The 15388-nt window shown below is 29.4% G+C and overlaps 1 protein-coding gene across 1 annotated transcript in view; it reads right to left on the bottom strand.

Moving 5' to 3' along the window:
* Positions 1 to 10360: 10360 nt before the first annotated feature.
* LOC107453392 (RYamide receptor-like) overlaps positions 10361 to 15388 on the bottom strand; it is a 44224-nt gene continuing 39196 nt past the window's right edge. Inside the window, exon 3 of the mRNA XM_016070212.3 lies at positions 10361 to 11182. Coding sequence (XP_015925698.1) covers positions 10691 to 11182 — 492 coding nt within the window. The 3' untranslated portion in view covers positions 10361 to 10690. The remainder of the gene's footprint in view (positions 11183 to 15388) is intronic.

The following is a 15388-nucleotide window of genomic DNA, read 5'->3' as shown; positions in this document are numbered from 1 at the left end:
TTGACCTTGGGCTCTGGAATGCAAAAGCAGATGTTACGGCTGGGTGGTGAGCCGAAAACGGAACCCCCAGTGTTAGTTCACCCAATCACGCTTGGTACTCATCTTATCGACCCACTGAAGGCAGAAAAGGCTTGCCCGGGCCGAGGATAGAACCCAAGACCTGTGGCATGAGAGCGCTACCACTCTTCCAGCGGGAGTATAAAAATGCATCATTTCAGTTAAACTCGGTAACAAATAGGCAAATGATATACCAATAGCATTTTTTTAAAAATATTTGACATTTTCTTTCAAAATCTTTACGAATTGTTCTAATTTATATAGTAAATTTGAAAATTTAGTGAATTTCGAATTTAAAGTGAATTTAGAATTTTTAATTTATATAGTAAATTTGAAAATTTAGTGAATTTAGAATTTAAAAGCAGTTTAGAATTTGTAATTTTGCAGTTTAGCTCTACAAGTTAAGTCATTACTTTTTAAAACAGCTTTATAAATTCTTATAATACATGAACATTTAAATATATGAAAAAAAGTCCTGCTTTTTGATATTTCAAGGAAAAAAGTATTACGCATACATATGGAACTCTGTGATATAAAAACAATAAATGTTGAATTGATTCTCAGTTTTAAAACTTTTACATTCTTTAAATTACTATCATGAATAAACCTTTATTTTTTTTTATCCCAGAGACAGTTTTTAAAAGCATCGGCCTGAAAATAACACACATCTAAGAAAAAGAAATTCACAATCAAAAGTTTTTCCCCCAACCGACTTTCAAATTACAATTTCAGTTGTTGCTTTAAAAAAGTCACCTTTCTGTTTCAAATATTTTCTAAGCCGTATACTCATTGTTTGTCGTGAAACTCAAAGATTACAATCTTTTTGTCTTTCTAATAAAAAGCATTTCGAGTTTATTTCTTATAGGCGAGAATGGATAGCATGTGTTTTAAATGTTTTTGCGCAGAATGTATTTGCTCGAATAAAATTGAAAACAAATTTGTAAATGTTTTTTTTTCAAATACAAAAGACTTTTTATAATTTAAATGAAATAACTGTCCAAACAAAATTATTTCAACAGTTTTTCTGCTGAAGAATTTTTACGTGTTGAAATATAATACTTGCGAACACTAAAGACCTTTTTGTCAATGGCGAACAATTTAAATTTTTCGAAATAATGGCAAATAATTGAAATATTTAAAAAAATGGGATAAAAATGTTACTGAATTCCCATTCTCAGTTGTTTTTAAATACAAAACATAATTTATACCAATAGTTTTCAAGTATCTTTTCACTAATTGTTATAAATATAGTTTAAATCATGCAAAATTAAGTCAAAATAAATATATTTAACATGTTAAAATGATAGTTAAATTCAATAATATAAATACTTTTTATTGGTAAATAAGAATGGAACTTACTAAAGTTATTTTTAAAAAACAGTTTTAATTCGAAATTACTAAGCATTCAGCAAATCAGTGTTTTAATTTTTAGTTTTAACATAATATATCATCCCCCAATAGTTAAAATACAACGTTTTTCTGCGTTTAGTTTGCAAACGGTAAGAAGATTTGTAAGAATTTAAACTGAACTGAGCATGCTTGAACAAGTTAATTAAACAAAAAATATACATAAAACTGCAGCTCTACGTTTTGAAATTTTAAAATATTAATTTCTTACTTTATTGGAATTAGTCATAAAAACATTTATACAATTTTCAATGCTGCATGTGTAGACTTTTTCGGTTTGGCTTCTGCGTTTGCTTTTTTTAGGTTAACAACTCAGACGAAAAAAACGTAGTTCTAGAAAGGCGTGCATATATGAGTTTAAAATGTAGAGAAAACATTAAATATAATTACAGAAGAATGCAAAAAGGGAAAAAGAAAAATATTAATAATTAAAAATAATAAAAATCTGAAGGAAAAAAAATCCGAAAAAATATAGGGGAAAAAATTAATAAAAATCTGGAAAATAAAAGATATAATCTTCTCCTCAGCACACCGCAAAAAATTCATTATTGTTTTTATTAATTTTCTTCATTTTTTTCTTTCCTTTTTGTCTTTTTTTATTATGCTATATATATAGTTCACAATTCACATATGGTGTAATTTACAACTGAATTATCTCGTAATCGTTGTTGACGCATGCCTGTTTTAGGCAGAGGGGGTGCGATTGCTCTTGTTTTCCAGTGGCGCCATCTATAGCCATTCATCCACAGATCGTAATTTTGACCTGAATCAGAGAACGATCAATCTCCAATACAGTACCCCCAGAGTTATTGGTTTGTTATGGGAACATGGAGGATTTTTGCGACTCGACAGATTTAACGTGAGTCTCTTATTTACTACACGGGAAGTCTTCGGCCGGCAGGGTTCGAACCCACGAACTCTCGGACATGGGCCCAGCACCCTACCGACCAGGCTATCCCGGCCCTTATCTCGTAATTGATCTCTCTCCATATTTTTGTTGGTACATTTCCTAATGATCATCCTATCGCGAATTTTATAATTTTGCTTGTATTTATCGAAGATGGTATGTGACACCTTTTTCGCTGTTTCCTAAAAACTCAGAAAAAAAGCTTAAAGGTATGGATTTTTAAGCTAGAGAGAATGAAATGGGATTTTTTTTGTTAAGTTTAAAAATTTAATGTCACGAAGGAATAAGAGCCAATTATATTAACTACCTTTAGTTTAAACAAATGAACTAACTGTCCCAAAAATGTTTAAATTATACATTGGTTTCTTAAAGTTTACTTTTTGACGTAAATAATAGCACCAATAATGACATAAGTGCTTTAAAAAAACGGACCTTCTTTTTTCTGCTTTATTGCATTTTGTCTCTCGAAAAGAGTGTAATTATATTTAATTCCATTCTTTCGTGGCATTTAAATCTAAATCTACGTTTTAAATTGCAGATTTAATATTCACGATAATTAGCCGTTGTATTTTTCCTTAAAAAATGTTTGAAGAAATGTGTACTTCTTATTCAGAGCGAAACCTAATTATTTTCGTAATATTTATAAAACGAAGTAAATGAAACACAAACGGAAAGAAAAACAGAAGAAAAATGTAAGGAAATGAAAGCCATTTTCATCATTCATCATCCTTAAGAAGTTACAAAAACAAGAGTTATAAAAATAAGTTTGCTCATGTGTAAAGAAAATATTTATTTTGTCTCAGCTGTGGGATTATGGAGATATCTAAGAGGACTAGTATCTTATGTGTACAGAATGTATTTTGGTAAACAACCAAATGTTTAGATGAAAACACAATAAATAAATAAAATAACTAAAGTTTTATTTGATGGCTTAATTTTAAAATCTGACAATGCTACTTAGAAACATTAATAATGAAGTCTCACGCACGCACATATTTCTTTGTGTTTAGCATTGCTTTTGTATGAATTAGAGCAATGAATTATTTTCTTCTTTACATTTATGTTTATTTTTAACTAAAACATTGGGCTTAAAATAAGGTTTCATCTAAAAGTGACACAACTACTTAATTACAAACACATTTTGAAGGAACATAAGAACGACATCAGAATAAAAAAAAAAATAAAAAAAATCTGAAGTGAGTGATTTATAATTTCAATGAGATTAACTGAGATGTCTAATTTTTAACGAAAGAGCCAACTCATTGATCATTTCGTGGAATTAACAGGTGTTGAAAAGCCGATTCACAGCACATTTGTGAATACTACCTGGGTTTATATATTACTTAGAAACATTAATAACGAAGAAACCTTCGTGCATTTTTTTTATTTAGTATTGCTTCTGTATGAACCAGTGAGTTCTTTTTTTCGTGACTTTTAGGAATAATTCCAACTAACAATGTAAAAACATGTTTAATCTAAAAGCGAAAAACACAACTTAAACCCATTTATAGAGAGGATCATAGTCTTATTATGAAGGAACAAAAGAACAGGTCTAGCACGAAAATCGAAAAAAAAACAGTCTGAAGCAAGTGAATTATAACATCAATGAGATAAACAAAGATGTTTAATTTTCAAACGTCAAGTGACAAGTCATTGATCCTTTTCGTGGAATTAACAAGGAACGAAAAACCCATTTATAATATATTTGTGGGTGCTACCTGAATTTATATGTTACTTAGAAACATTAATAAAAAATTCTAGCACACAATTTTTTTTTTTTTTTGGTTTAGCAATACTTTTGTATGATCAGTGAATTCTTTCTTTTCTCCTAACATTTAGGGTTAATTCTTAACTAACAGTGAAAAATTGGGTATCATCTAAAAATGAAAGATGCATTTACTCGATCACAAGTACATTTATAAAGAGGTCCATTCTCAGATTTTGGAAGAACAGTATGCGAAATAAAAAAAAAATCTGAAATAAGTGACTTATAAATTTAACTAGATTAGCGAAAATATATTATGTCTAAGCAAAAGAGTAAAGTCATTGATCTAATTTGTGGAATTCATTTTTATTTTATAATAAGTGTTTTGATGCCGATTCACAGCATGCTTTTTGGATACCAAAATTTAACAGTATTAGTTTTAAACCAAATTTACAAGGCATTGTGGTATATACCACATTTGTAATATAATATAACCTATGGGCTATATACCTCAAAATTAATATTTGAGTTATTTCTATTCTTAACCTTTTGACAGATTCAACTTTATGTTTTAATTAATTACCAAAGATTTTCATTGATTTGATCTTGTTACTTTAATATGGTAGTTTTTAAAACTAATTAATAATTTTTCATTATTTGAGTAAAATTAGACTGATTTGAAATACTACCTCTTTAAACAATTCATGTGATTAATTATGAATAACTAAATTCAGGTGTTTTAATTAAACTTTTTTTTAATATCTTATTTTCACAATACAATGGTACCGAATATTTTCAAAGCATTGTTATTATTTTTTATTAAAGCACTTGGTTTTATTTTGAATCATTGATATTAATTTGAATTTATTGTTAATTTAATTTTGTTATTTATTGTTAACAATATTCTTATTTTATTTAGCGATTTTATTCCTTTTATTTCCATTTGTAAACAGCTACCTTTTGATGCTACCTTCTAATGAATTTCACTCTCACCAAAAAATTTTTACAGTAGGAATGTATGTGTTGCTTCACTGATTTTTACATTTAGAATTTCTTTTCATCAACCCCTTAAGCTCACTATCATTAGGATGTCAGCACCCCTGCAAGCAATTTATCACCTGCAGATTCAGCTGTGTCTTTCAGGTAACTCATTCCTTTTGAAAATTCGAAATTTCGATATTCAATCCGAAGCTTCGAGAACAATTTTTTTTTTTTTTATATTCATGTCACGTACTCAGTGAACCCTTTTTCGCATTTTTTAAAATCATTTTTCTCGACAAGTTTGGCTAGTTTAACCTTTTACTGAAACATAGATAGGCTGCACAGACGATGCCAACCGTTGCTCTATTCTCGCCAATGTTATCTTAAGTTTTAAAAGGTGATGTTCCGCCTCCAACTTCATCGCTTTTGAGTTTTTTCCATATTTGTTTGCTATAGTTTCTGGCAATTTTGTTGCCGGTACGTAGTGCTGTATTTTTAGCTGCAAATAATGAATAAAATAATTGAATATTCTACTACAACCGAATGTCAATTTTTATTAAACCATCTTTTCTGTAAAATTGGATGAGTATTGATGTTTTCGAATTTTTTTTCATTGTTTAGAGAGAGGAACAGCTGCCGGATGAGTATTGATGTTTTGATGAGTGGGTGAGTATTGATGTTTTTAATTTTTTTTATTGTTCAGAGAGAGGAACAGCTGCCGGATGAGTATAGATGTTTTGATGAGAGGGTGAGTATTGATGTTTTTGAATTTTTTTATTGCTTAGAGAGCGGAACAGCTGCCAGATGAGTATTGATGTTTTGATGAATGGGTGAGTATTGATGTTTTTGAATTTTTTTTCTATTGCTTAGAGAGAGAAACAGCTGCCGGATTTTGCGGGACTGTCGCAAAATCTTTCAGCAGCACCTCTCTCTAAACAATAACATATTTATTTACTTACTGTCCACCATGTTTACATCCAAATTCTTACGTATATTTATGAAAAACTATTATTTTAATATTTTTGGTCTATTAAAATCCATCCGTCTGAGTGAGTTTTTGAATAATTATTATTAACAATTAATATTAGCAAATCAATATTAGCAAATTAATATTAATAAATAAAACGGAATTAATATTAGCAAATGTGTTATTATGGGATATTAATAAAGTATGAAACCACAATCCAACAGTAAGACATTTATTTCTTCAGAATTAATTTTCAAACAAAAGAACATTGTTTTTTAAATACTTAATTTTTAATATTACAAATGTTAAGTATAAAAAATTCATTTAAAATATTCACAAAGCTCATATTCATATGTTACCAAAAATCTTTTGTAACATTATGATTCATTGAAAACACATGTTTCTAACTCAATCACACAGAGTTATTTTTGTCTAACCTCAATGTTCTTTCTTAAAAAATATTTTTTTGACTAAAAAGTATTAGGTTGTTCGGAAAGTATCTTTTTTTAAATGAAAATGAAAGATTTTTTTTTCCTTCAGTGAAAAAAAAAATTATTGATTCATATAACGTCCATTCTGGTCAAATATCTTCCGCAATCTTTCTGATATAAGCATTTTTCTATGTAGTATAAAATTTTTGTTCTTTGATCGAAGGGACTTCTGACCTTTTTGTTTGAAGTAACGCTTTTGTCAGACTATGTATTTCAATGAACAAGGTTCGAGTAAGAGTCAGAGATCACGAGTTCGAAAAACCTCTGAAAGAGGGAGTTCGAACATTTAAAAATAATTCAAAGACAGAATTTGCATAGTATTAATTTTGAGTGTGTAAGTACCCTCATTATGCAAGTGTTNACAGAATTTGCATAGTATTAATTTTGAATGTGTAAGTACCCTCATTATGCAAGTGTTATTTTGTATATATATAACAAATCAAGATTGGATTTGGAGTTTTTGTTTCGTTTGATTTTCATGACTGTATGTATTGAATACGTTACCTCATGTTATGGAGAGGATTGTTTTCCTTTATGATGTTTAAGTTAAGTTATGATTTTTCTTGCTAATAAAATTTATGATTAGTTAAAAGATGACTTTTTCATTATGCTTGCTGGGCATTTTCCACAACGCACTAAACTCTGCCAGCAGCTTTAACCGTCTAAAAAATTGTAGAGATTGTAAAATTACTATAGACAACCCATTTCTGGTGTCCAGTGAAGATGCGCTTCAAAAATAGATAATTTTCTTGACGTTTAAAAAGCAATTCACAAACGTCAATATGAATTTTTTTCTGTTTGAGAATGAGAAACACATGAGTCGAGATTTGAGATTACACCATTAGATTTTATCAACTGACCATGAATGGTCAAATTTGATATATTTAATGTTTCAGAGATCTCTCAAATTTTTTTTACAGGTTTGCATCATTAAATAGTACCTTCATTGTGTCTTCATGAGCCAACTTCATACTTATGCCACATAGTATATATATATATATATATATAAAAAAAAAAGAAGAGAGTGGAATGATAACTCATAGCCAATCACAGAAGACTCCTGGTTAGTTACGCACAAAACAGCCAATTAAAATTGAGAACGCATGCGTGTGTAAAGGTAATAATTTTTAATAATGCCGTCTGCAGAAATGTTACAACTAAACTTACCAGCTAAATCTTGTTGCGATTTTTATTTTGTGTTGAATGCGTGAAATATATTGAATAGAGTTTACTTTAAAATACTTATCTTTTATAAAAAATGGATCACCGTGAATATCTTAGGAGATATCAACAGCGACATAATTTAGCAGTACAAAATTACCGGGAAAATAATCGCAGTACTATCAATACGCGACAGCGAAATGCGCGGCGAAGAAACGTTGAAGAGTCAAGACGTTTAAATGAAAACGAATAATATGGAAAAGAAATTGATAAAAAATGTTGTATACAGGGTGTCTCAGTTAAGCGTTTCAGAACTTCTAAGAGGGGTAGGGGGCATCTTGACGACTTGAAATCATATAGCAATGTGGGGTCGGAAATGCTTTCCTGAAGCGGTGACGTACACAGAAGCACCATAAAGAAAAGAGACCGTAAGTGAAAAATCGCTATAATAATACATTGAAAAAATTATATGGTACATGGGCCAAAGTAAGTGCTCGAAGTTTATGCTACCGGCTACAATGTACACCTCACATCTCCGGCGCAGGGACATTCGAACATTCTGCAATACTCCAGGCATATACCTCGCAGGCAGCTACTGCGATTCTTGCAACCAGCATTATCAACAGGGGTGTCATAAACCAGTGTTTTCATATGACTCCAGAAATCAAGACATGATAGGTCGGGTGACCGAGGAGGCCATATAATTTTTTCAATGTATTATTATAGCGATTTTTCACTTACGGTCTCTTTTCTTTATGGTGCTTTTGTGTACGTCACCGCTTCAGGAAAGCATTTCCGACCCCACATTGCTATATGATTTCGAGTCGTCAGGATGCCCCCTACCCCTCTTAGAAGTATTGAAACGCTTAACTGAGACACCCTGTATAAGGAGGTTTTGTAAATAATTTTTACTTTTATCATTGTTTTTTCTTACTTTTAATTGTTTTTTACTTACTTCCAAAAAATCGCTCAGCCAGAAATATTAATTAACAGTTCATATTTGTTTGAGATATTTCCTAAATAATGCATAAAAGTGCAAATCATTGGTACGCAAAATTATGTGGAAAAAAAATCAATGAAAAATGTACATAGCTAGGTTTTGTGAATATTCAGAGATCTATAGTAAATAATTTTTAATTTCATTGTTTTCACCTTATTTTTTTATAACAATTCAGACAAAAATGTTTATTGATCAGTGATAACATAATTATTTCATTTTACATTTGTTTTTTTATTAGTATTCAATATGACAAAAAAATTAAATTGCTTAACTTAATTTGTCGAATTTCAGTTAAAAAAGTTTTTATTATATAATTTGCTTTTAGTCTGATTGAAACTAAAATATTTTGTCAGTTGACAGTATTGCAGTTAATTGGGCAATTACTTGCAATGGGTTTTGCTTTTGAAGTATTACGCAGCATCAACTTATTAATATTACATGTTTTAATTTGTTTGCCATATTTTAAAGTTTTTTTTCATTAGGTTTTAATTGTTTTCAGTTTAAATTTTAAATTACTCGGGGGGGGGGGGGGAGAGATGAAGCACCATATAGGGAGCGTCCGGCATCCTATAAGATCAACAATGATTTGAGTTAGTAGGGGTAAAAATATACTTGAAGTTGCCCCTTGGCGAAATTGGCGACTTACGTTTGGCGCCATTCCTGTTTGCGCGGAACACCGTGGTAACAGGAATGGCTATCAAAATATAATTATATTTCAATAAAACATTGGAAAATTTCAACAAAACATCGGCCAAAACTTTATAAAATTCAATGAACCCGATGTGAGCCAAATTAATAAACCCAAGAAAATGCATTTTGAATCGAAATAAAAATTAATGGAGTAGGCACAGACAGAAAAGGAAAAAAACAACTCACTTCTTCTTTAAGCTTGAATATCCTCAGATTTAGGTGCACCGAATTCTCTAATAGCAGTTAGATACTGTCTAAATTTATCATGAATAGAATCTGTGTACCTCCATCGCCACATAAATTCGGCGAAATACGAATCGAAAATGGCGTTTGTGGTACCGGACTGGCGATGACATTTTTTTCTAAAGTCCCTTTTTATGACTGCCCACATACCTTCGATCTGATTGACCGAAAGAAAAAGTAACGTTACCAGCCGGTATCCAACTTTGAACTAGCGGACCTCTGAAATCACATTACCGTTGAACATTTAAAAATAACGCTAAAATCTAAACCAATCAGAATCATGATTCGGTTTCAACATCGCCCAGCTTGGTGATCAACCGCGAATCAAGGGGCACCCTCAAATATAGTCTTCCCGATTTAGGCTCTACCACGTCTGCTTCGAATACGGAGATTAATCTCCGGCTAATGCCCTATAGTAATGTGTTAAATAATATTGCTTTCTCGCTTTACATAAGTTTATATTATTGTTTGTATTAAAATTGCATTATATAAGTTTATAATGCTGATAACAAGGACCTCTGACATATTGCAATCCTATCATATTCTCTCCATGTGATGTTATTGCAGAAAAATTGTCAGCTAATCTCCAAGAAAACGACTTTAATTTTGTTGTAACTGCGAAGCAGTTATCGGGGGTTGGCGAGCGGTAGCGAGCAGGGGGAGGAGCCCTCTAGTATATATATATTATANTATATATATAACGGCATAAGTATGAAGTTGGCGACGGTGAATAAAATATAATTATGCCATCTGATAAGAATTAATTAAATTGCTTTCCGAACAACTAAATAAGTAAACCAATAAATAATAACTTAAAAAAATAATGACTATTAATAATCATAATAATCTGTGAGAATAAATATTGAACTTCAAAGTCTCTGAAAATTGCTGCTTTTTAAAACAGCTGAATATACCTTGCACCATTTATTCGGTTATCGGTACAGGGCCACGTTTATCACAAATATCATAGGCCTTTACATTTCAAAACACATTGCACAAAACAGTCATGTTAAACATAAAAACACTTAGACACATAAGCACAAACATATTCGAATGACTTTATGATGAGTAATCATGATCATTACACTTCAGTATCTTTGAATATTTCCTCTTCGGAAACACAAGTGTCATACCTACACACGTGTTGCACCATTAATCTTGTAGAAGGCGTAGGACTACGATCGAATTTGCACTTTCCATTACCATGACCATTTTCATGATGTAATTTTGGAGACGTTCCCCGTACACTCAAATTCCTCACACTCGTATACGTAGAGTATGTATTGCAACGGTGCAAGTTCCTCTCTTCGCAGCATCGATTTCGCAAGCGCTTGCAAGCGAAGTAGCGAATAATTTGCAGAAAACCTTCCCTAAACTTCGAATTCATCCAGCAATATATTATGGGGTTATAAGAAGCATGACTCATCGCTAACCAATGGCAAACAAACCAAACGTATACGATGTTCTTGTATTGCCATATTCTCTCATCTTGGTCTCCAACCACTATTAGCATGTTCAGAGGCAGCCAACATAAAGTGAATACTGTGACGACTGTAATCATCATTTTCACCATCTGAAATATAATCAAGATGTTACAAATTTATATCTAAGATATTATGGATTCTTAAAAAGAAATGATATTTTTTTTTTGTAAATTTCATCGTCGGTTGATAAGGTATGTAAACGATTGATAGCGGTATGATAAGGTATGTTAATGGTTGATAATGGCATGATAAGTTTGAACGGTTGATAACGGTATGATAAGGTATTTTTATGCATATGATAAGGTATTGCATATGATAGGTATATGTAGCTACTGTAATCATCATTTTCACCATCTGAAATATAATAGAGATGTTACAAATTTATATCTAAGATATTATGGATTTTTAAAAAAGAAATGATAATTTTTTTTTCATCACCTGTTGATAACGATATGATAAGGTATTTTTATGCATATGATAAGGTATTGCACATGATTAGTATATGATATTTTTTTTAAACATATAATTTTCGAGTATTGCACTTTTTTCTTGCAAGCAATGCTATATATTCACGGAGGAATTTTCGGAAGTGTCTAAATATCTTTAGAAATTTATTTAAATAAGCAGTTAAATAAATTATTTTTAACGCAAATTTAAACGTAAATTTCAATTATCTAGATAGTGACAATACATTTTGACAGTCATTCTTTAAGATTTTGCCATTCAATCATTAAGATTTTGATATAAAGACGTTATTATTCTTCGTATATTTAATTTTTATAATTTTACGGAGGCATTATTATCTGAGTGAGAATAATTATTATTTATATTATCATTTATATGCTTTAATATTTTGCTTATGTATGTGAGAAAGCGTACACTTAAAAAAATTAATTGTAAAGACTCTCATGATATGGAAAAAGAAATACTATGTTTCTGGCTCCATGGGAAGAACAAAAACCTCGGTATTTTTCACCGAAGCGCTTTGATTAAAATTTTGGTAAAATTACAATTTGGTTTTATAATATGTAATAAAATTTGGTTAATGTGGTAAAATGTAGAAATTTTACCACGATAACATAACATAAAAACCATTTATTCGGTTAGACTAATTTTTTAGTATTATATTTTTTACTAAATATGTGCTTATAAAAACTATAATTTCAAAAACCCAGAGTTTTTATGAAGGGAAAATTCCCCAATGTATCGTTTAAATACCGTATATTTTGATTTTATCTGCAAAGTTATGTTTCTTTGTTTTTTTTATTAAAAATGTCATTATAATACATTACGGTAATTTTATCGGAATTCTTTTTCTGAATACGATTGACAAAAAGAGTAAATATTACATAAAATTTAGAAAAAGACGATATACATGTGAAATTATAAAAACAATCAAATCTCAGTTAGAAATACAGAATTTAATGAAAAATATTAAATTCAAAATACAATATTTCAGTAAACGTCACATGCAAAGGAAAAATATATAATGAATCAATATTTCATTAAATCAGTTTTATTCGAAGGTGAAAGCAATTATAAAGTATGAATCAGAAACTAGGATATCAACGAAGCACATGTTTTCGACAGTTTAAATTGCTTTTATGCGAAAACATATTCTTTGTTGACATTTGCAAAAAGAATTTTAAGTTTGATCTTTCTGACAACCGGTTTTTTTTACAATTTTATGTAACATGTAATTGCAACTTTAATTTTTTATCTTATCTTTTCCGAAAATAGAATTCCGGGATATATTTTGATATATGAATCAGTTTAAATGCCTTAATGAAACCAGAAAAATAATATTTAATAAAATACAGTACTTGTTTTCGAAGATTTGAGGACAGTCTCGATTTTTGATGATTTTATAAGCAATATATAGATGTAACTATGTATTATGAGTTAGAATGATTTACGCATGACCAACAAAATGTTTGTAAAATTATCCTACTGTAAGGACATTTCCGGTAAAAAAATCCTAATTCCTGTTTAAAAAAAATTTAAAAAAATAAATATATGATATTTAAACCATTTACATGATTACGGTTTCCATTGATAGATTAATGGTGTATCGGAAATTCATGATATCAAAAATAGTATTTTCATTACCACATATTTAGTAAAAATTACTAAGTTGAACAATAAATTTAACCGAATAAATGATTTTCATGCCATGTTTTAAGGTCTCACGATTAAAATTACCAAATTTCATCACTTATAATAAAATCATATTTTCTTGTTAACTTTACAAAAATGATTACAAGCGGTTTGGTAAGAACTACCGAACCTTTTAGTGTTTCCATGGAGCAAAAAACAAGATACATTTCGTCATATTCTGGTAGTTTTGGTCATGCTTGTTTTCTCAGTACACATTATCATATGCATGAAGTACCATATCGTTTACATATTGCTGTAAATATCTATTATATGCACCCGCATAAATACGAATATAACTGGTGTAAAAAGTTTATCAAACATTATTAATTCACTACAATACTATTGAGATAATGAAATTTGAATTAAATTATTGATAAGTTCTTGTTCATTTAATTGATAAATAAGACTTTTTGTTCATGAAATGTTAATATTTATTAAAGTAAAAATATTTGCATGCTTAAAAGTAAATTATTTGAATAATGAATTTCGAAAGTATGCTAGTACAGGATTTTATCATATTAGGTCATATATAACTAGATATACATTTATATAAGAGATAGATAGAACACTGTTTTTGCCAACTGAAATATTTGTTTATAGTATTTAATTGACACAATATTGTCAGGGTTACAATATTGTATTATACGTCAGGGGCATAAAAAACATGAAATATAAATAATTTTAAATTTTATATATCTGTATCTTTTAATAAATTAGATAAGATGCTCATATTTAAGAAAAAATCTCAAGTAAAACAGGAATGATACAGTTTGTAAATCAATAAATTATATTTGTATTTATTTTTCTTATAAAAAATGAATATCGTGTGCTCCATCAAAAGAGCATACAACGGTAAAGAAGAAAAGATGTAAAAAAATTTTAATAAGAAAGTTAAGCGTTAAGCATATTTCACTAGTATTTTTCAACGCACACATTTTAGCAACTGATTTATGACATAAAAAAATATGTGCCTGTGCAGGAATGCATACAAAAATATGTTTAATACTAACCCTTAATTACCATTTTCTCTTTTAAGAGAATTTAAGGCGAAGATAATTTATTGAGTTACAAATTTTCAAACTTTCAAATTTTACTAGGGAATTAGCTTTCCAATACGATCCAATTAACTTAATTTACTAAAATTTACAAATACGTAGAATTTAAAATCATTCATATTTGATATTTTTAGGTCGCTGACGTTCGTCATTGTATTAATTAATTGCTTACCAGCTAATGTTCCAAAAATGGAACATGAACTTGGGATTTGAATTTAATTAGCAATTAAATTCGGAATATTGTTAATTTACCCATAATTAAAATTTGCATTATGAAGAATTTTTTGTGTTTAGTTTGATTCCGTTTCAATACTTACTTCAATAATTACTTGTTTTTGATGAATTTTAGAAATTTGATATATTTTGAAAGGTTTTCTCTCTCTTATAATAAAATTTGCCAAAAATCCAATTTTTCTAATATTACTGCAATACGTATAAACTTTTAAAGGGATAAGATTAAAACCAAGTGTTTCATTTGTGAAACGAAGATATTTCAAGAATTCTATTCTTAAATTTCAAGGGATTCTAGGAGTTCTTAGTCTATTTCCATCAATTTACATAATAACATTTATTCAAAATTCTAAGATATTTAATGTTGTTCGAAGAATGTGTTTAAGTTTAACATCGTCAGGTCATAAATTTGCAGACGGACGATAAGAGAGTGGTAATGGCAGATGATATTGCAATACATAACGGTCGTAATGTAATTAAAGATATGCGCTTGTTCTTTCTCGGTGTTATTTCTCTTCTAATAATGAAAAGGAATACTTTTCTGATAAAGTTATGGCTTTCTAGGAGAAGTCTATCTTTTTTTTGTTATTTGGCAGGGAAAGAGTTGAACTTTAACATCAAAGGTTTTTTTTCCCACCGTGTTCTTAAAAATAGTATAGAATAGATTCTTACTGTTGAAAATAGTTCATTTCTGATTCTTGTGGTTTTCATTATTTCTGAGATAATTCTGTTTTTACTAAATGAGTTATATATCTTCATAAATTAAGTACATATCTCCGGTTAAGAAAAAGTGTAAAGTGTACAATTTTTTAACTTGCCTCATTTGCAAATTTGGTAAGTATATATATATAT

Source organism: Parasteatoda tepidariorum, chromosome 3, assembly GCF_043381705.1.
Source record: "Parasteatoda tepidariorum isolate YZ-2023 chromosome 3, CAS_Ptep_4.0, whole genome shotgun sequence".
In the NCBI taxonomy this organism is placed as follows: Eukaryota; Metazoa; Arthropoda; class Arachnida; order Araneae; family Theridiidae; genus Parasteatoda; species Parasteatoda tepidariorum.
This window is presented reverse-complemented; position numbering and strand designations above follow the sequence as displayed.